We start from the raw sequence: 20,456 nt of genomic DNA on the forward strand, positions 1-20,456 counted from the left end.
ACCAATAGAGCGATCACTAAAGATAGAAATGTAATAATTACTGATAACTGAGGGATTTATTGAGCATCACTGAAAACAAACCTTTTTAAAATAGCTTTCATCATCAAACTCTCCTCATCTGAACAATTAATCTTTCTAACTGTAGAGGAAGCTCAATGCATAATATTTTTAATAACTGTAGAGGAAGCCAAAGATATGATATTGAGGATAATGAATTCCCTATTGCATAAAAAAAAGTTTTTGAGTTAAAAAAAAAAGAACATATGGAGTGTGTGTGTGTGTGTGTGTGTGTGTGTGTGTGTGTGTGTGTGTGTGTGTGTGTGTGTGTGTGTGTGTGTGTGTGTGTGTGTGTGTGTGTCAATACAACTGACTCAGAGAGACTGAGATACCATCATCTAAAAACCCAAACCCAGGGAGGAGGTCCTCCTGGGTGAAGGAGGTCCTGAAGGTGTGGATGTGTGTCAGTGTGTCTGAGGACCCTCCTACACCTGGGGACACTCTGTAGAAGGACAGAGTGCCAGCAGGCCGGTCCAGATACACTCCTACTCTGGTAGAGCCAGCGGGGGGGAGACGGATGGCTGTTGCTATATTGTTGTGCCCGGCAGAGTAACGGTCATCATAACAATAAAGAAACCAGGACTTGTTGTTCCCTCCAAACATGCTGTCACGACCATTTCCTTTCCTTGTGATTCCTCTGTATGTCACTCCTACAGCAACACCTCCTTCCCACTCTACCTCCCAGTAACAGCGACCAGTCAGAACCTCTCTTCCCAACACCTGGTGCCAGCGGTCAAATCTCTCTGGGTGATCAGGATACGGCTGCAGCTCTTTAACCAGCGTCACCTTTCTGTTGTCCTCAGACAGAGAGAGTCGTCTGTGGGCTGTGTTTGGGTCCAGTGTGAGTTCACAGGCATCTGAGGGGAGAACAAGACACCGTTACCAGGGCCGGTTCTACACTGAATTGCGCCCTAGGAGAGACCCCGCCCGAGACCACCCCCCCCCCTCCGCCCGAGCGCCCGGGCTCATTCATGCAAATGAGCTGCTGCCCATTGACCAATCAGCTGTCAGAGTGAACCACAGCATGGAGGAGAAGTGATTGTTGCCGTTTGCGGACTCCCTGAGCTCTATATCTATATAATAATAATAATAATACATTATATAATATATAGGTATCTATATAATATAATATCTAACATCAGGGTCAAAAGCTATGTGTGCCTCTGATGATATTATGAATCATAAAGACTGCGTCTGACGTCTCTGGTACTTCCACAACAAGTAAAGACTCGTAGTGGGGGTTATCTCGGCCATGGTTCAGAAGAATTGGGGGAAAGGGACTTTGGCTTTGACTCTCTGAAGTCCGGATTGAACCGCGACATGGAGGAGAAAGGGATTGTGCTCCCGGAGCTGAGCTGCCGGACTGCCGCCGAAGCTCCCCCGCCGTACTCCCGGAGCGGGGCTGCCGGACTGCCGCCGGAGTTCTGGCGGCAGTCCGGGAGCTCCGGCGGGGGAGCTTCTCCCTGCCAGGCGGTCACATCTATTTCTGTATGGAATCTCCCTGCTTCTGAAATGCGCGAACATCTCCGCCCAGCGCTCGTCCGCTGGTCCAGGTCCACAAAATCGTATCCATGCTCTGATTGGAGGGGGGTGGGGAAGTGGGTGGTAATATGCAAATGTGCCCCCCCCCTCCTGTGTAGGAGGGGGCGCCGAAACTGACTCGCTCGTTTGGTAACTGTAGGCGGGGTACTTTCAGAAACGCATATCTCACTCAAAAAAGCATGTACAGACTTATTTCAAAGTTTGTATGCGTGTGGCAGCACCAGAGACCCAAAACAACAGCCCAAATCCCAGGAAAAGTGTTGTTTTCATAATATGTCCCCTTTAACACACTCACTGTTAGAGTAGCACTACTAATAACATGCGGTCTGGTAGCGTTTAAATGGCGGCTATTGTGACACGGTTTCAGTATCGGTATACCGTACTGCGACACTATGAGGGGCTGTTCCGTTATTATAGGGCAGACTAAAGGGCTCTTTATGGTTCCACGTCGACGCAACGACCCCGCAGACGCTTCCACGCAGTCCTGAACCTTTCTGGTCCTGCGTCGGGTTTTAGTGAGCGGACCAATCACAGCCCTTGCGGCTGCGTCGCCTCGACGGAAGGTTACGATTTCTGGGAGGCGCACGTCAGGCCCTCGCGGTGGACGCAAGGAGGGTCCGCAAGGACCCCCTTGCGTTGCGTGAACGTGGGACCATAACCAGCCCTTAACAGTCCTCCGCTCTCTGTTCTCTACAGGCTGCTTGTTCCTGCCGCCGTCCTGATTGTGGGCGGGGCATCGGATATTGTCGTTATTATTATATCCTACCTTATCTCCTAAACAATGTAAGACCTTCCTTGTGTTTCCCTGAATGAAAAGCACTCGGGGCGTCCTGTCTGGGCCTTAGATCTACTAAAGCACTGGTCCTGTCTGGGCCTTAGATCTACTAAAGCACTGGTCCTGTCTGGGCCTTAGATCTACTAAAGCACTGGTCCTGTCTGGGCCTTAGATCTACTAAAGCACTGGTCCTGTCTGGGCCTTAGATCTACTAAAGCACTGGTCCTGTCTGGGCCTTAGATCTACTAAAGCACTGGTCCTGTCTGGGCCTTAGATCTACTAAATGGGATGGGGGGGGGGGGGGGGGGGGGTCCTCGCTGGGCGGCCCTCACACGTAGCATCGGAGCTACAAATCATATTGGGTTAAAAATCATTTTGGCGGGTGTTCATAAAAACTTACTTTACGCCAGTTTGGCCGGTGATGCATGAGGCAATCTCAGAGCCACTCTACACGGCATTTCAGAATGTTAGTAAACAATAGCCGTAAGGACACTTCAGAATGTTTGTAAACAATAGCCGTGAGGACACTTTAGAATGTTTGTAAAAAATAGCCGTAAGGACACTTTAGAATGTTAGTAAACAATAGCCGTAAGGACACTTCAGAATGTTAGTAAACAATAGCCGTAAGGACACTTCAGAATGTTAGTAAACAATAGCCGTAAGGACACTTCAGAATGTTAGTAAACAATAGCCGTAAGGACACTTCAGAATGTTAGTAAACAATAGCCGTAAGGACACTTCAGAATGTTAGTAAACAATAGCCGTAAGGACACTTCAGAATGTTAGTAAACAATAGCCGTAAGGACACTTCAGAATGTTAGTAAACAATAGCCGTAAGGACACTTCAGAATGTTAGTAAACAATAGCCGTAAGGACACTTCAGAATGTTAGTAAACAATAGCCGTAAGGACACTTCCGGGTGGCAGAACGCGAGCGGCTGCCACTGACCTGAAGCCATCCAGCCGGCTACTGTGAACATAGTTACATAGATAAAACCATTGTTGATCTGGAGTTGAAACGATGACGTAAACAATATTAATATAATATAATATAAGTTATATTTATATATATTAATGAGACGTCCTGTAGCACCCCGCAAGAAGAAAACCATTCATTCAAGCCATTGACTCTGTTTTCTGGATCGCTCTGCCCTGGTCAAATGACATGGAAGGGTTTGTTTACTAGTGGTGCCATCGGAGAACGCTTCGGCTTTTGCCACCCGGAAGAACGAATTGTGACGTCATGGTGAATTGTCGTACTGTTCTCGCTCCCTGGGCAGTACTGACTACATTTCCCATGAGCACTGTGGTGATGCTACGTGATGTTGTGTGGGGCGCGCCCCACTGGTGGGGAATAGAGACGTGCAGGTGGGGCGCGACAAACGGGAGGAAGTGTCACTGAAAACTCCATGTTTCTTATGGTAGGAGCGAAAGCTTGACAGTAGGGCTGGGCGATATGGGCCAAAAGTCATATCTCCTATTTTCAAGCAGAATGTCGATATAAGATATATATCAATATTTGTTCATGCAATAAAATAGGTGCCGTCGCCGCGCTCCAACTGGTCGTTCTATATCGGGGGCGCCGCGTCGCTGTGCTCGTTAACCTGCCTTGCCGATTGCAACTCAATCCTAAATTTGGGTGTAGGCCAGGGTAGCTAAACATTTTAAAATGAGTCCGTCAAAAACAGTCGGAGCAAGATGTTGCAAATGCATGTTTCGCACTGAAGGGGATTTAAAAAAGTGAGGCGAGTGGTGGAAGAGCGGGGCCGGGGCAGAGTGTGTGTGAGCCAGAGGCAGAGCGGAGTGGAGAGAGATGAGCAGAGCAGAGTCCTGCACGCCTCTTATTTGCAAACCCGCACCCGTCCTTACCCGCAAAACTTAAAACCACATCCGACCCGTGTTCCGACAGTAGCGCAAATTACATTCCGCACCCGACCAGACCCGCTATAAATTGATACCGACGCCCGACCCGCACCCAAAGGAAAATCAGACACATAAGATGGAACGCTGGGGAATTACACTAGTGGTGTTTGGCGTGGTGCTTTAGATTGCCGTGCAAAAAAGCACATCATCCACTGTGGACGGTTTTAGTTGACTCCTCCGCTCCTGAATAGGCATCAGATCCAGCACCGGAGAAGTCTCGCTCTTTTTTCTTTTAGCTGCACTTTTATTTTCTCTATTTTTGAACTTGATGCAAGTTATAACACAGCTACACTTTTATTTTCTCTATTGTTGAACTTGCTGTTATTTGATGTTATTTAGTTAGAATTTAGATACAACATGATGTAACTTGATGTTACTTCAATAAATTGGGAAATGTTAAGCTTGGCGTATTTCATTAGCATTGTGTTGGGGCGATGGGGGCAGGTGGGGCTTGAAAATCCCCCCTTGTCCAAAGTGGGGGGTGACCGAAAAAGTTTGAGAACCACCGCGTTAAACTAAACGCGGCGGTGGTTGGTTGGACAGACGTCTGGGGGCGAGAAGGGGAAGGAGGCAGGGGATGAGATTGAGAATATCAACAACAAATATCAACAAAAAATTGGGCTAGTGGAAATTCTGATTGGCTGGTAACTTTAGAAAGTTACCAGCCCAATTGGCTGGTAATCAAAAAAGTTAATTTAGAACCCTGCACACGGGGGTCAAACTCGCACACGTTTCAGCCCTCGCGGCTGGCCGCTCACGGTTAATATTTCTTAATGCTGCGTAACATTCACTAGGAAGCAAATATCAAACGAGAACGAAATATAGATTATTGTAGAATATAATTATTATACATCAACAGTTTGATGAAGGTGATGTCCACCATCATCTTCATCTTCATCTCTATAGTTAGTGTGTGTTGAGATGAATCAAACTAAACAGACACTTACACTTCTTTAGAGCTGGTTTCATCCTCCACTCTCCACCGTGCTCCACACTGGGGAGACAAAGAGAGAGCAGCATGTTGTCTTTAGACAGGGAAACATTATTCACATGTTAACAAAGAGAGAGCAGCATGTTGTCTTTAGACAGGGAAACATTATTCACATGTTAACAAAGAGAGAGCAGCATGTTGTCTTTAGACAGGGAAACATTATTCACATGTTAACAAAGAGAGAGAGCAGCATGTTGTCTTTAGACAGGGAAACATTATTCACATGTTAACAAAGAGAGAGCAGCATGTTGTCTTTAGACAGGGAAATATTATTCACATGTTAACAAAGAGAGAGCAGCATGTTGTCTTTAAACAGGGAAACATTATTCACATGTTAACAAAGAGAGCAGCATTTTGTCTTTATAACAGACATATTAACATTTCTAACTTCTGAAACAATAATCATAGCTGCTTCTAAATGAGAGCACATTATCTAATAATATAACGGTAACATGTTCCACTGATCCTTGTAGGAGACATTGTCCCTGAGTGGTGAGCTGTCCTCTCCATACCTGAGAGTGTCCAGTCTCCAGTGTGGATCCTCCAGTCCAGCAGAGAGCAGCGCAGCTCCTGAGTCTCCTGGGTGATTGTAGCTCAGGTCCAGCTCTCTCAGATGGGAGGGGTTGGAGCTCAGAGCTGAGGCCAGAGAAAAACAGCCTTCCTGTGTGACCAGGCAGCCAGACAACCTACACACACACACACACACACACACACACACACACACACACACACACACACACACACACACACACACACACACACACACACACACGTTCAACACATGCTGAACCATTGTGTAAAAATGTCTTGATAACAGGGAACAGACCAGTGTAAATGTATTGGCGAGAGTGAACAGCTATTCAGTCTATGGTCAGAACGTCCAAAATAATTTCACAAAAATCCAAAAATGTAACGAAGAACTTTAACTTCAACAATCATTTACACACTGAATAACTGAATAATATAACATAAGTCTCATTATATCAACAAAAATGGCGACTTGAAATCGGTCAAATGTCTTCTGATATGGAACATTGTGGCGTAACTGTTTGCACATTATGTAAAACTGCCATTGTAATTATTAATACATTTCATACCACAATTAGTTTAATTGTTTTTGCACATTGACTAAAACTGACCTGAGAGTTTCCAGTGTACAGTGTGGACTCCCCAGTCCAGCAGAGAGCAGCTCCACTCCTGAATCCTGCAGATCATTGGTACTCAGGTCCAGCTCTCTCAGACTAGAGGAGTTGGAGCTGAGAACTGAGGCCAGAGCTTCACAGCATCTCTCTGACAGATGGCAGCCAGTCAGCCTTCAAACAATATGCAGTTGTTTTAATTATACATAAATTATACATCTATAATGTTTTATGAATGATGAAACAACTGGAAAACGTGTCTTCAAAGAAACTTTTTAAGAAGAGTCTGTTATTCTACTTTAGGGCTCTAAACTCACACAAACAGACAGAAACATGTTACTCTTCAGAACATTTTTAACAGACAGTTAAACTACTGTCTATTAAAAATATTCACACAACTAACCCCAGTTGAATATGTAATTTAAGACATTTTAAATGTATACAATCATCGCTAGATCGTTGTTTCACACTAACAGTCAGTACCTCGTCCCTGGTCCCTCCTAGTGTCTACATTGTTGAGTCCTTGTGCTCCGTCGCTCACCCTAACAATCTCCTCCCTGTACAGTGTCACCGACCCCTCCCCTGTCTGACTACCCTCCTGTCACCGACCCCTCCCCTGTCTGACTACCCTCCTGTCACCGACCCCTCCCCTGTCTGACTACCCTCCTGTCACCGACCCCTCCCCTGTCTGACTACCCTCCTGTCACCGACCCCTCCCCTGTCTGACTACCCTCCTGTCACCGACCCCTCCCCTGTCTGACTACCCTCCTGTCACCGACCCCTCCCCTGTCTGACTACCCTCCTGTCACCGACCCCTCCCCTGTCTGACTACCCTCCAGCCTTCAAGCCCCAAGTCCCTCCTTTACATATTTGTGTCCCTCAGTAAAGACCCTTTGATTTACTGTCTGTCAGCCTCACTCTGTGTGAGCATTTGGGTCCACTCGCTCTACTTCCCCTTAACAGCTGCTCAGACGGAGCTTCACAGAGGAGGGGGGTGCCCCTCGGTCGTGACGTCAGACTTCCTCGGTAAAGGTCTGACGTCACGTAAAGAACGCCACCTGCGTTCAGCAGGGTGGAACGTTCATGCCGTGTTTTGGGGAGAATGGCAAAAACATAGGATTTTACCCCTTTTCTCTCTGAATTGGGGACTTATTTCAGTAACAGATACAATGGCATGGATTACTATATTGAAGATCATATAAAACATATTAAGACTCGTTAAATAACAAAAACAGCACATTTATTTTTGCCATGAAATCTTATCTCAGAATTCTGAGATAATTAACACAGTAATTCAGAAAAACAAGAACAGAATTCATTTTCTCAAGTGAATTTCCAAGTATGTTAGGTGGCATACATACAATGATTACGTCTAGGCTTGTGACAACTACTACACTATTTAAGAATCAGCTGAATGTCTGCTGATAGTAAAATGTTATTATGCACTTTAAGTAAACTGACCTGAGAGTTTCCAGTGTACAGTGTGGACTCCCCAGTCCAGCAGAGAGCAGCTTCACTCCTGAATCCTGCAGATCATTGGTACTCAGGTCCAGCTCTCTCAGACTAGAGGAGTTGGAGCTGAGAACTGAGGCCAGAGCTTCACAGCATCTCTCTGACAGATGGCAGCCAGTCAGCCTTTAAACAATATGCAGTTGTTTTAATTATACATCAATTATACATCTATAATGTTTTATAAATGATGAAACAACTGGAAAACGTGTCTTCAAAGAAACTTTTTAAGAAGAGTCTGTTATTCTACTTTAGGGCTCTACACTCACACAAACAGACAGGAACATGTTACTCTTCAGAACATTTTTAACAGAGTTAAACTACTGTCTATTAAGAATATTCACACAACTAACCCTAGTTGAATATGTAATTTAAGACATTTTTAATGTATACAATCATCGCTAGATCGTTGTTTCACACTTAACAGTCAGTACCTCGTCCCTGGCCCCTCCTAGTGTCTACATTGTTGAGTCCTTGTGCTCCGTCGCTCACCCTAACAATCTCCTCCCTGTACAGTGTCACCAACCCATCCACTGTCTGACTACCCTCCTGTCACCGACCCCTCCCCTGTCTGACTACCCTCCTGTCACCGACCCCTCCCCTGTCTGACTACCCTCCTGTCACCGACCCCTCCCCTGTCTGACTACCCTCCTGTCACCGACCCCTCCCCTGTCTGACTACCCTCCTGTCACCGACCCCTCCCCTGTCTGACTACCCTCCAGCCTTCAAGCCCCAAGTCCCTCCTTTACATATTTGTGTCCCTCAGTAAAGACCCTTTGATTTACTGTCTGTCAGCCTCACTCTGTGTGAGCATTTGGGTCCACTCGCTCTACTTCCCCTTAACAGCTGCTCAGACGGAGCTTCACAGAGGAGGGGGTGCCCCTCGGTCGTGACGTCAGACTTCCTCGGTAAAGGTCTGACGTCACGTAAAGAACGCCACCTGCGTTCAGCAGGGTGGAACGTTCACGGCGTGTTTTGGGGAGAATGGCAAAAACATACGATTTGACCCCTTTTCTCTCTAAATTGGGACTCATTTCAGTAACAGTGATAAAATTATCATATTATATATATTATTAATACATTACTATATTGATGATCAAATAAAACAAATGACGTTTAAAACCAAAAAATGTAGTTTTGGGTTCACTGGTTCTTTAAGGCTGATGAGCAGCAGCTACCGTACTCCATAGAGGGGAGAGCTTCTCTTGGGATTTGGAGGTATCTCGTTAAATCACAAAAACAGCACATTTATTTTTGCCATGAAATCTTATCTCAGAATAATGCGATAATTAACACTAATTTAGAAAAAAAGAGCATCTTATTATTCCATAAAAACTCAGAATTCAACATAATTATGTCGTTAATTCAGAAAAACAAGAGCAGAATTTATTTTCTCAAGTGTATTTCCAAGTATTTTAGTTGGCATGCATACAATGATAATGTCTAGGCTTGTGACAACTACTTCACTATCTAAGAATCAGCTGAATGTCTGCTGATAGTAAAACTTCATTATGCCCTTTAAGTAAACTGACCTGAGAGTTTCCAGTGTACAGTGTGGACTCCCCAGTCCAGAAGAGAGCAGCTTCACTCCTGAATTCTGCAGATCAGTGGTACTCAGGTCCAGCTCTCTCAGACTAGAGAAGTTGGAGCTGAGAACTGAGGCCAGAGCTTTACAGCATCTCTCTGACAGATGGCAGCCAGTCAGCCTTTACACAAAACAAAAACAGACAGGAACATGTAACTCTTCAGAAATTATATCACTATTAACATGAAGTTGGTTGAATATATGTCAGTTCAGCTTTTATTTAAAGGTTATACCACCAGGTGTGAGTGCGATTAGCCTCCTGGTGGTATAATATGTCACCTTTAAACAAAGTAAATATCTTTGTATCATATAACTATGTCTCTGTATACTTATATTTGTTATAAGTGAGTATATTTGTTATGCCTGGACCAACAGACATGTATTGTAGATGTTTATATTATTCTAGTATTATTGTGTTGCATGTGTTGAAATACAAGGTCTTAGAACATATACAGAAATGTTTTGTATATTATTGTAACCTTTAACTTGTGTTGTGTATTGTAGTACATGTTATTAATGAACCTACAGAGATGGTTTGTATATTATTATTACAACTTATATTCTAGTGTTATATATTTTGTAAAACATGTTATAAGTTAAACTACAGAGATGTTTTGTATGTTGATATAACTTTTATATTGTAGTACTGTGTGTATTGTGTTGTCTATTGTAATACATGTTATTAGTGAACCTACAGAGATGTTTTGGAGGCTTTGACCACTGGCAGCAGCCTCAGAAGACCCTCCTCTGAAGCAGAGTATTTCTTCAGTTCAAACACTTCCAGCTCCTCTTCTGATGTTAGTAAGATGAAGACCAGAGCTGACCATTGAGCATTCGAGAGAGATTTTCTGGAGAGACTTCCTGATGTCAGGTACTGTTGGATCTCCACTACTAGAGAACGGTCGTTCAGCTCATTCAGACAGTAGAACAGATTGATGCTTCTCTCTGGAGAGAGATCTCCCTTTATCCTCTTCTTGATGTAAGACACTGTATTCTGATTGGTCTGTGAGCTACCTCTTGTCTGTCGCAGCAGGCCTCGTAGGATATTCTGATTGGTCTTCAGAGAGAGGCCCAGGAGGAAGCGGAGGAATAAGTCCAGGTGTCCGTTCTCACTCTGTAAGGCCTTGTCCACAGCACTCTGGTAGAGGAGATCAGATTTCTTTCTAATAAGAGTAGACCACCTGGATGGTTGATCTTCTGAGAGCAGATTGACACCAGTGTCGATGAAGGACAGAAAGACATAAAGGGCAGCCAGAAACTCCTGGATGCTCAGATGGACAAAGCAGAACACCCTGTCCTGGTACAGCCCACACTCCTCTTTAAAGATCTGGGTGAACACTCCTGTGTACTCTGAGGCTGCTCTGATATCGATGCCACACTCTGCCAGGTCTGCCTCGTAGAAGATCAGGTTTCCTTTCTCCAGCTGGTTAAAAGCCAGTTTTCCCAGAGAAACAATGATCTCCCTGCTCTCTGAACTCCAGTGATGATCTGTTTCAGCTCTTCCATGATACTTCCTGTCCCCCTGTATGGCCTGAACCCTCAGGAAGTGGCTGTACATCTGAGTCATGGTCTTGGGCACCTCTTCTTCTCCCTGGGATGTTTTGAAGAAGTCCTCCAGAACTGTAGCAGTGATCCAACAGAAGACTGGGATGTGACACATGATGTGGAGGCTTCGTTGTGTCTTGACATGGGAGATGATCCTGCTGGCCAGCTTCTCGTCTCTGAATCTCTTCCTGAAGTACTCCTCCTTCTGTGGGTCAGTGAACCCTCTCACCTCTGTCACCATGTCAACACAATCAGCAGGGATCTGATTGGCTGCTGCAGGGCGTGTGGTTATCCAGACGCGAGCTGAGGGAAGCAGGTTGCCCCTGATGAGGTTTGTCAGCAGCACGTCCACCGAAGTAGACTCTGTGACATCAGTACAGATCGGGTTGTTCTGGAAGTCCAGAGGAAATCGACACTCATCCAGACCATCCAAGATGAAGACAACTTGGAACCGGTCGTTTCTGCAGATTCCTGCTTCTTTGGTTTCAATAAAGAAGTGACAAAGAAGTTCCACTAAGCTAAACTTTTTATCTCTCAGTAAATTCAGCTCTCTGAAAGTGATTGGAAATGTGAAGTGTATGTCGTGGTTGGTTTTGCCTTCAGCCCAGTCCAGAGTGAACTTGTGTGTTAAGATGGTTTTACCAATGCCGGCCACTCCAGTTGTCAATATTGTCCTGATTGGTTTATCTTGTCCAGCTAAGGGTTTAAAGATGTCTTCACATCTGATTGGTGTTTCCTCCCTGGCTGGCTTCCTGGAAGCTGTTTCAATCAGTCTGACCTCATGTTCCTTGTTGACCTCTCCACTGCCTCCCTCTGTGATGTAGAGCTCTGTGTAGATCTCATTCAGAGGTCTTGACTCTCCTGCTTTAGCGATTCCCTCAAACACACACTGGCTCTTCTCCTTCAGATGAGACTTGATTTTATGTTGACACTCCTTAGCAACTGTTTCTAAATAATAAAAAAAACAGAATAATATAAACATTAAAGATCACTTCTTTTTTCAAAATAAAAGTGTCTTTCTGTTACATTCCCAAAAAAGAGTATATTCTTAATCTGTTTTCCAAATAAGAGTATTTTACAGTTCTGTTTCAAAATAAGAGTATCTTACTGCTCCTCAGTGTGTCGGCCAGCTCCTCCAGCTTCAACTGCTTCATGCAGAGCAGTGTGATGTCTTCTACTCCCTCTCTGGCGCGCCTCCTCTGCTCCTCCTCCTCCTCCTCACCATCCACCTCCTCCTCCTCCTCCCTCTGGCTCTCTGAGCATTGTGGGTAATCTGGGAAGAGAACCCTCCAGAGCTTCTCCACCTCCTTGTCTAGAAAAGCGTGTGCGTTCTCCTTGATCCGCTGGAACAGAACAATCATCAATGAGAACTTTACTGTGAACTAACTGAGCACATCAGAAGCGTCTGTCCTGGATTCACGTCCTGCTGGTCTGAAGAGGGAAGCCTGGAGACTGTTAGCTCCAGGAGAGATGTTGTTCACATGTCATTCATGACTGAACTCAGTGTTGTACATTTACACACCTTCAACTCTGTGTGCTGCTGCTGTACAGACGGACCACTGGGAACCTTTGACCTCCTCTGGTGTCTGTGGAGAACAAACACACACACACACACACACACACACACACACACACACACACACACACACACACACACACACACAAAGTCCTGTTTTTTATTGCAGAATAACAATATGTCAAATTGGTTGAGATGAGATTACTGACTGTTGATGTACAGGCTCCAAAATAATTTGTTTATCCTGACCTTGTTCCTTTATTTATATATGAATCAATTAATCTATACCTTTATTCTTCTTTTACATAGAATTGCATTGAAATTAAACTTGGAATGCTAATTTAGAACTACCGTATTGACCTGAATATAAGACAAGGTTTATTTCCTGGAATTGCGTCTGACAAAGTGTGGTTGTCTTGTGTTCGGGGTCTAGACTTTTAAAAGTCGATCTACATTCCGTCTTCCTGGTGATGAATGCCTTTCATTTGACCGACTCCTTGTGGTTCCATGCTGCTTCCCTTTCCCCGTAGGAGCTGGGCCCTAACAGTTACTGTACTTTGAGAGAAAGTCTCTTTGTTTGCTCTTTTCTTTGTTGCGGTGTGCGAGCAAGGTTTGGGGAAAACAAACTGTTTTAATTATTAGGATTTTCAAATAAAATGATTTTCTTTATAAAAAGTGATTTGATCTTAAAAAAATATTTTTCCAGAAACGACTCTTTAAAAAGTGGGGGTCGTATTTTGTCTTTTATCCAAAGAGACTTGTGACAGAAAGTGAGTGAGCTGGAGGTACGAGGAGCAGGGTCCTCTTGCTGAAAGACGTCAACTCCAGTAGTGCTCAGGCTGAAGAACAACTGATCCATATTCTGATGACAAGCCGGGGGAGAAACAGTTCTGATGAACTCAGATATGGGTCGGATATCAAGTGGTCTGTTTCATCGTCTGTTTGAAACTCCTACCTCTCCTCTCTGGAGGGGCGTCCATCTTTAAACAGAACAGGTAGAACCATAGAGCGGTCACTCTTCATGGAGACACAGCTGGGTCCAGGGGAGTCTGCTCTCTCCTGCTGCCCTGGGCTTCACAACACACACACACACACACACACACACACTTGAACATAACCTGCATGATTTCACACGCTGTGATTGGTTCATGATAGTTTGGAAAAGGAGAAATCAATAAAGTTTGACATAGGAGTTGTGTTGATACACTAATGTACAGGCTACAGAATCATTTGATTCTCCTGACTTGTGCCTGTATTTAAAGATATGATATAGTATCAATCAATGACTTTTATAATTTTCTTACATAGAATTTCATAGGAAATACACGTGGAATACAAATTTAGAACTTTTTTTTTGTCTTTTATCCAAAGAGACTGAGTGACAGAAAGTGAGTGAGCTGGAGGTACGAGGAGCAGGGTCCTCTTGCTGAAAGACGTCAACTCCAGTAGTACTCAGGCTGAAGAACAACTGATCCATATTCTGATGACAAGCCGGGGGAGAAACAGTTCTGATGAACTCAGATATGGGTCGGATATCAAGTGGTCTGTTTCATCGTCTGTTTGAAACTCCTACCTCTCCTCTCTGGAGGGGCGTCCATCTTTAAACAGAACAGGTAGAACCATAGAGCGGTCACTCTTCATGGAGACACAGCTGGGTCCAGGGGAGTCTGCTCCCTCCTGCTGCCCTGGGCTTCAACACACACACACACACACACACACACACACACACACACACACACACACACACACACACACAAAGTCCTGTTTTTTATTGCAGAATAACAATATGTCAAATTGGTTGAGATGAGATTATTGAATGTTGATGTACAGGCTCCAAAATAATTTGTTTATCCTGACCTTGTTCCTTTATTTATATATGAATCTTTTCTTCTTTTACATAGAATTGCATTGAAATTAAACTTGGAATGCTAATTTAGAACTACCGTGTTGACCTGAATATAAGACAAGGTTTATTTCCTGGAATTGTGTCTGACAAAGTGTGGTTGTCTTGTGTTCGGGGTCTAGACTTTTAAAAGTCGATCTACATTCCGTCTTCCTGGTGATGAATGCCTTTCATTTGACCGACTCCTTGTGGTTCCATGCTGCTTCCCTTTCCCCGTAGGAGCTGGGCCCTAACAGTTACTGTACTTTGAGAGAAAGTCTTTTTGTTTGCTCTTTTCTTTGTTGCGGTGCGCGAGCAAGGTTTGGGGAAAACAAACGGTTTTAATTATTATGATTTTCAAATGAGATGATTTTCTTTATAAAAACTGATTTGATCTTAAAAAAATATTTTTCCAGAAACTACTCTTTAAAAAGTGGGGGTCGTATTTTGTCTTTTATCCAAAGAGACTTGTGACAGAAAGTGAGTGAGCTGGAGGTACGAGGAGCAGGGTCCTCTTGCTGAAAGACGTCAACTCCAGTAGTGCTCAGGCTGAAGAACAACTGATCCATATTCTGATGACAAGCCGGGGGAGAAACAGTTCTGATGAACTCAGATATGGGTCAGATATCAAGTGGTCTGTTTCATCGTCTGTTTGAAACTCCTACCTCTCCTCTCTGGAGGGGCGTCCATCTTTAAGGTCAGGAGGACAATTCATAGAGCGGTCACTCTTCATGGAGACACAGCTGGGTCCAGGGGAGTCTGCTCTCTCCTGCTGCCCTGGGCTTCACAACACACACACACACACACACACACACACACACACACACACACACACACACACACACACACACACACACACACACACACACACACACACACACACACTTGAACATAACCTGCATGATTTCACACGCTGTGATTGGTTCATGATAGTTTGGAAAAGGAGAAATCAATAAAGTTTGACGTAGGAGTTGTGTTGATACACTAATGTACAGGCTACAGAATCATTTGATTCTCCTGACTTGTGCCTGTATTTAAAGATATGATATAGTATCAATCAATGACTTTTATAATTTTCTTACATAGAATTTCATAGGAAATACACGTGGAATACTAATTTAGAACTTTTTTTTTGTCTTTTATCCAAAGAGACTGAGTGACAGAAAGTGAGTGAGCTGGAGGTACGAGCAGGGTCCTCTTGCTGAAAGATGTCAACTCCAGTAGTACTCAGGCTACTCTGCTCTCTCCTGCTGCTCCCTTCGAGATACACAACAACACCAATCTGTGATTCAGGACTCTTGGATGTACTGATGTATTTCATAATCTGACTGATCCTTACTTTTGCTCAATAGACAGATTTCCATCTTTAAAGGTAGCAGGATGATCCATAGAGCGGTCACTCTTCATGGAGACACAGCTGGGTCCAGGGGAGTCTGCTCTCTGCTGCTGCTCTGGGCTTCAACACACACACACACACACACACACACACACACACACACACACACACACACACACATACACACACACGCACACGCACACGCACACACACAAAGAGCAGGTGAACATCACTATAAACACTGCTCTGATTATTGGATGTGAACTCTAGAGAGACAACACTGAATCAACAGAGTTTGAAGGTCCACAACTATTTATTTTCTCCTGCCTTGTTGCATCTGATCAGTAGAGTCTGAAAACAACCAAATGGTCTGTTTTCATCGTCTGTTTGAAACTCCTACCTCTCCTCTCTGGAGGGGCGTCCATCTTTAAACATAACAGGTATACGCATAGAGCTGTCACTCCTCATGGAGACACAGCTGGGTCCAGGGGAGTCTGCTCTCTGCTGCTGCCCTGGGCTTCAACACACACACACACACACACACACACACACACACACACACACCAGCTTTTACTCAGACTAATGATGATGTATCACTGCTGAGCTCTGAGATGGACAACAGTCACAGACAGTGAGAGATCCTCTTCTTACCTCTTAGCTTTGCTCTGGCGGCCATGTTCCCCAGACAGAGTGGTCTTAGAGGTAGGACCCCCCTCCTCTCTCTCCTCATCCATAGTAGACCAGAGACCTGTAGTCCTACACAAATGTGTTGTTTTTCTACGGTCACTCAGATGAGTAAGCCGTTGGTTTGTTATCCACACACACACACACACACACACACACACACACACACACACACACACACACACACACACACACACACACACACACACACACACACACTTGAACATAACCTGCATGATTTCCCACACTGTGATTGGTTCATGATAGTTTGGAAAAGGAGAAATCAATAAAGTTTGACGTAGGAGTTGTGTTGATACACTAATGTACAGGCTACAGAATCATTTGATTCTCCTGACTTGTGTCTGTATTTAAAGATATGATATCGTATCAATCAATGACTTTTATAATTTTCTTACATAGAATTTCATAGGAAATACACGTGGAATACTAATTTAGAACTTTTTTTTTGTCTTTTATCCAAAGAGACTGAGTGACAGAAAGTGAGTGAGCTGGAGGTACGAGCAGGGTCCTCTTGCTGAAAGATGTCAACTCCAGTAGTACTCAGGCTACTCTGCTCTCTCCTGCTGCTCCCTTCGAGATACACAACAACACCAATCTGTGATTCAGGACTCTTGGATGTACTGATGTATTTCATAATCTGACTGATCCTTACTTTTGCTCAATAGACAGATTTCCATCTTTAAAGGTAGCAGGATGATCCATAGAGCGGTCACTCTTCATGGAGACACAGCTGGGTCCAGGGGAGTCTGCTCTCTGCTGCTGCTCTGGGCTTCAACACAACACACACACACACACACACACACACACACACACACACACACACACACACACACACACACACACACACACACACATAACCTGCATGATTTCCCACACTGTGATTGGTTCTTGATAGTTTGGAAAAGGAGAAATCAATAAAGTTTGACGTAGGAGTTGTGTTGATACACAGCTTTTACTCATACTAATGATGGTGTCATGATGTATCACTGCTGAGCTCTGAGATGGACAACAGTCACAGACAGTGAGAGATCCTCTTCTTACCTCTTAGCTTTGCTCTGGTGGCCATGTTCCCCAGACAGAGTGGTCTTAGAGGTAGGACCCCCCTCCTCTCTCGCCTCATCCATAGTAGACCGGAGACCTGTAGTCACAAGTCACCGGAGACTACACAAAGGCAAAATATTGTTTTTCTAAAAAATATCTTAGGTTGAGATGAGATTACTGATTGCTGAGGAGATGTTTGGATCAAATACACGGGCTACAAAATAATTTGTTTCTCCTGACTTGTTCCTTTATTTATCGATATGAGATAGTATCATTAATCTTTATTATTTTCTTACATAGAATTTCATAGGCAATACTCGTGGAATACTAATTTAGAATTCCATATTGACCTGAAAATAAGTTTATTTTCCTGGGAATGCGTCTGACAAATATTTGTATTGTGATCAGAAGCACTGCCTTTAATTTGCACATCAACACAATCAACAATGAGCGTCTATATTTTATGGTGTGTTGAATATGTGTGAAAGTACGCTGGGAGAATATAAACGTGTTTTAAGGCCAATCTATACCAATCGAAGGAGCTATTGAAAATACAGGCGACCATCAGCAACATATTCACACCATAAATGACCAGTGGCGTCACTAGGCTGTTTTATTCGGGGCTAAAGCCCCGGATATTATTTAATTAGCCCAGAATATAATTTGTTGGTAAAAAAATAAATAAATCAACTTTCCGACCGTCCTTGAACGCCCCTCGTTTACCGCACGACAACAGAGCAACAGGTGAGTCAGTACACTTAAGCAGTCGGACTCAGTATTCACAACAGGTTAGTAGTGAGCACAAGCTCTAGATTTCACTCTCTTTATTATATGTCAGTAATTCAAATGTCTGTAAACGTTTTGAAAACCAACTATACTAATAAGAAATGAATCAAGAAAAACATGTAAAGAATACATGACTGTGTAACTCATTAAACAGTCATTAAATAGTTCACTTTTGCTGAATGTTGACTGTTGGTGTGTTTGTGAATGAGGCACTTTTGTGTTTGGGCAAAGGGAAGTTTGTGAAAATGTGTATTTTTACCATTGGTATTTATTGGTATATTTACTGGTAACCATGGAATGCATTAATTCAATTCAGTCTAGAAGTGATGAAATTATTCTAGTCACTAATTGTAGTTAGTTATTTGTTGGACGTCCCGTGTGCTTTACACTAGAAAGAAACATGGGGATTCCATCTCAAAATAAAGTAGCCTAGTCCTTCTACAAAGAGAATAAACGGTTTAAAAACATAACCAGACTGTTTACCACCTCAAGTAAGTTACCTTATCATATCCCCAGTCAGATCCATATATATATAAAATGTAAGATCTGTCTCACTTGTATTCATTTTACTCTGAAATAACTTGAATGGAACTTTAGATGTCTGGGGATAAGCAGCACAGCAGTCAGGTAGTTATTTAAAGCTACAATAAACTGTGTATTTAGTTTATTTAGGTAAAGCATGATGAAAAAATTTGCATGCGCAATAGAGCATACAACATTTTTTAAATCCTTTTTCCTCTGGGCTGAGCCCCGGATGTTTCAAAAACCTAGAAACGCCCATTTATGACATACTGTATATAAAAGGGTTTGATGGCAATCCGTTGTTCGGATGTGAAAATCTGTGAGTGCTTCTGATTACAATAAAATGGTATTATAGATATTTCGTCCCGTCATTTAAATTAGATTGCAGCGTTACATATTTCTGCATGCACCTTTTAGACGATCCCTAAACACCGGCAGGAAAAGCGCTTCACAGCTTCGCGCTTCGACATTCAAAGCCGTCTATTTGTAATATCATCGAACTAGTTTGTGACGCTGAGCGAACTAAGAGTGTGATGCTATCACCAAATGTCCAGTAGGCCTATTTACAACAAGATTAATCTGTAAGGAATCGGTCCTGCTTTAAAGGCGCTATTGTGCACGCGCGCGCGCGCGCGCGCACACACACACACACACACACACACACACACACACACACACACACACACACACACACACACACACACACACACACACACACACACACACACACACACACACACACACACACACACACACACACGTAAATGGGGATTGAGGAAGAGGAAGTCTGGCCTCCACAGAGCGAGACGGAGCGGACCGTTACTTCAGCTGCACGGTGAGCAGCCTGGAGCTTCGACTGTGTTGAGCACGTCTGAACAGATCATTGATCATTAGATCATTGATCATTAGATCAGTACCATGATGAGCAGAACACGTCTTACCTGTGAGGAGGAGGAGGAGGAGGAGGAGGACGAAGGTGGTCGGGTTCTTGAGCTGATGTCGCACTTAAAGAATCGTCTGCACGGATGATTCTTACGAGTTCAAATGTAGTTCTTACAAGTACGAATTAAAACATAGATATCTTACATTAATCTCACTAAACTGATCTACTGTAAACTCTAATCACCGTAGGCCTAATAATGTAATTCTTACGAGTTCGAGTTGAACATCTGCCGCGTGTCGCCCACTCCAAAGTAGGAACGGAAAAGAAAAACTTTCAACAAAGTTTCACTTTCGTTTCCGTCAGAGGGCGTCACATCTATGGAAGCATATATGTAGTAAAATTAGGATTTTTTAATGTGAAAATGGCGGACATTCTTTATAATAACATGGTTGCTATGACGGTTGCTATGGATGCTGAAACCAGCAGCTCGCGTGCCGTTTAAATCATGGCTATAAATGTTTGTCTTTGCTGATTATGTTATTTTATGTAACTGTGTAATGATGTTCTCTTATTAACGTGAAACCAGGACGTTTTGACGAGTTTAACGAGAATAAATAAATAAATAAATATATATAAATGAAATAATGGTTCAATACCTGCTCGAAAAATGTATTAATGTTTTTTTGTTGTTGTTAAATAAGAGAACATCATTAGGCCTAC

The 20,456-nt window shown here is 43.5% G+C and overlaps 1 protein-coding gene across 3 annotated transcripts; it reads right to left on the reverse strand.

Annotated features, from left to right (window-relative positions):
- On the reverse strand, positions 1–20,039 carry LOC311350897 (NLR family CARD domain-containing protein 3-like). 3 transcript variants are annotated; one of them, XM_084470989.1, is made up of 16 exons: positions 19,795–20,039; positions 17,546–17,665; positions 17,157–17,273; positions 16,451–16,555; positions 15,803–15,919; positions 14,155–14,271; positions 13,537–13,653; positions 12,588–12,651; positions 12,174–12,408; positions 10,216–12,013; positions 9,468–9,641; positions 7,888–8,061; positions 6,427–6,600; positions 5,800–5,973; positions 5,244–5,290; positions 1–914 (listed from the first exon to the last, which is right to left on the reverse strand). In XM_084470989.1, the coding sequence occupies exons 2-16, from the start codon at positions 17,626–17,628 to the stop codon at positions 358–360; spliced, it is 4,053 nt and encodes a 1,350-aa protein (XP_084327115.1). In that variant the 5' UTR covers positions 17,629–17,665; positions 19,795–20,039; the 3' UTR covers positions 1–357. The 3 variants fall into 3 exon arrangements, with proteins under 3 accessions (XP_084327115.1, XP_084327113.1, XP_084327114.1); XM_084470987.1 differs by lacking the exons at positions 9,468–9,641; positions 14,155–14,271; positions 15,803–15,919; ... (2 more) ...; positions 17,546–17,665; positions 19,795–20,039 and having other exon boundaries at positions 13,537–13,649; XM_084470988.1 differs by lacking the exons at positions 6,427–6,600; positions 14,155–14,271; positions 15,803–15,919; ... (2 more) ...; positions 17,546–17,665; positions 19,795–20,039 and having other exon boundaries at positions 13,537–13,649.
- Positions 20,040–20,456: the final 417 nt, after the last annotated feature.

Source organism: Micromesistius poutassou (genome assembly GCF_964030765.1).
Source record: "Micromesistius poutassou genome assembly, chromosome: 7".
Classification (NCBI taxonomy): domain Eukaryota; kingdom Metazoa; phylum Chordata; class Actinopteri; order Gadiformes; family Gadidae; genus Micromesistius; species Micromesistius poutassou.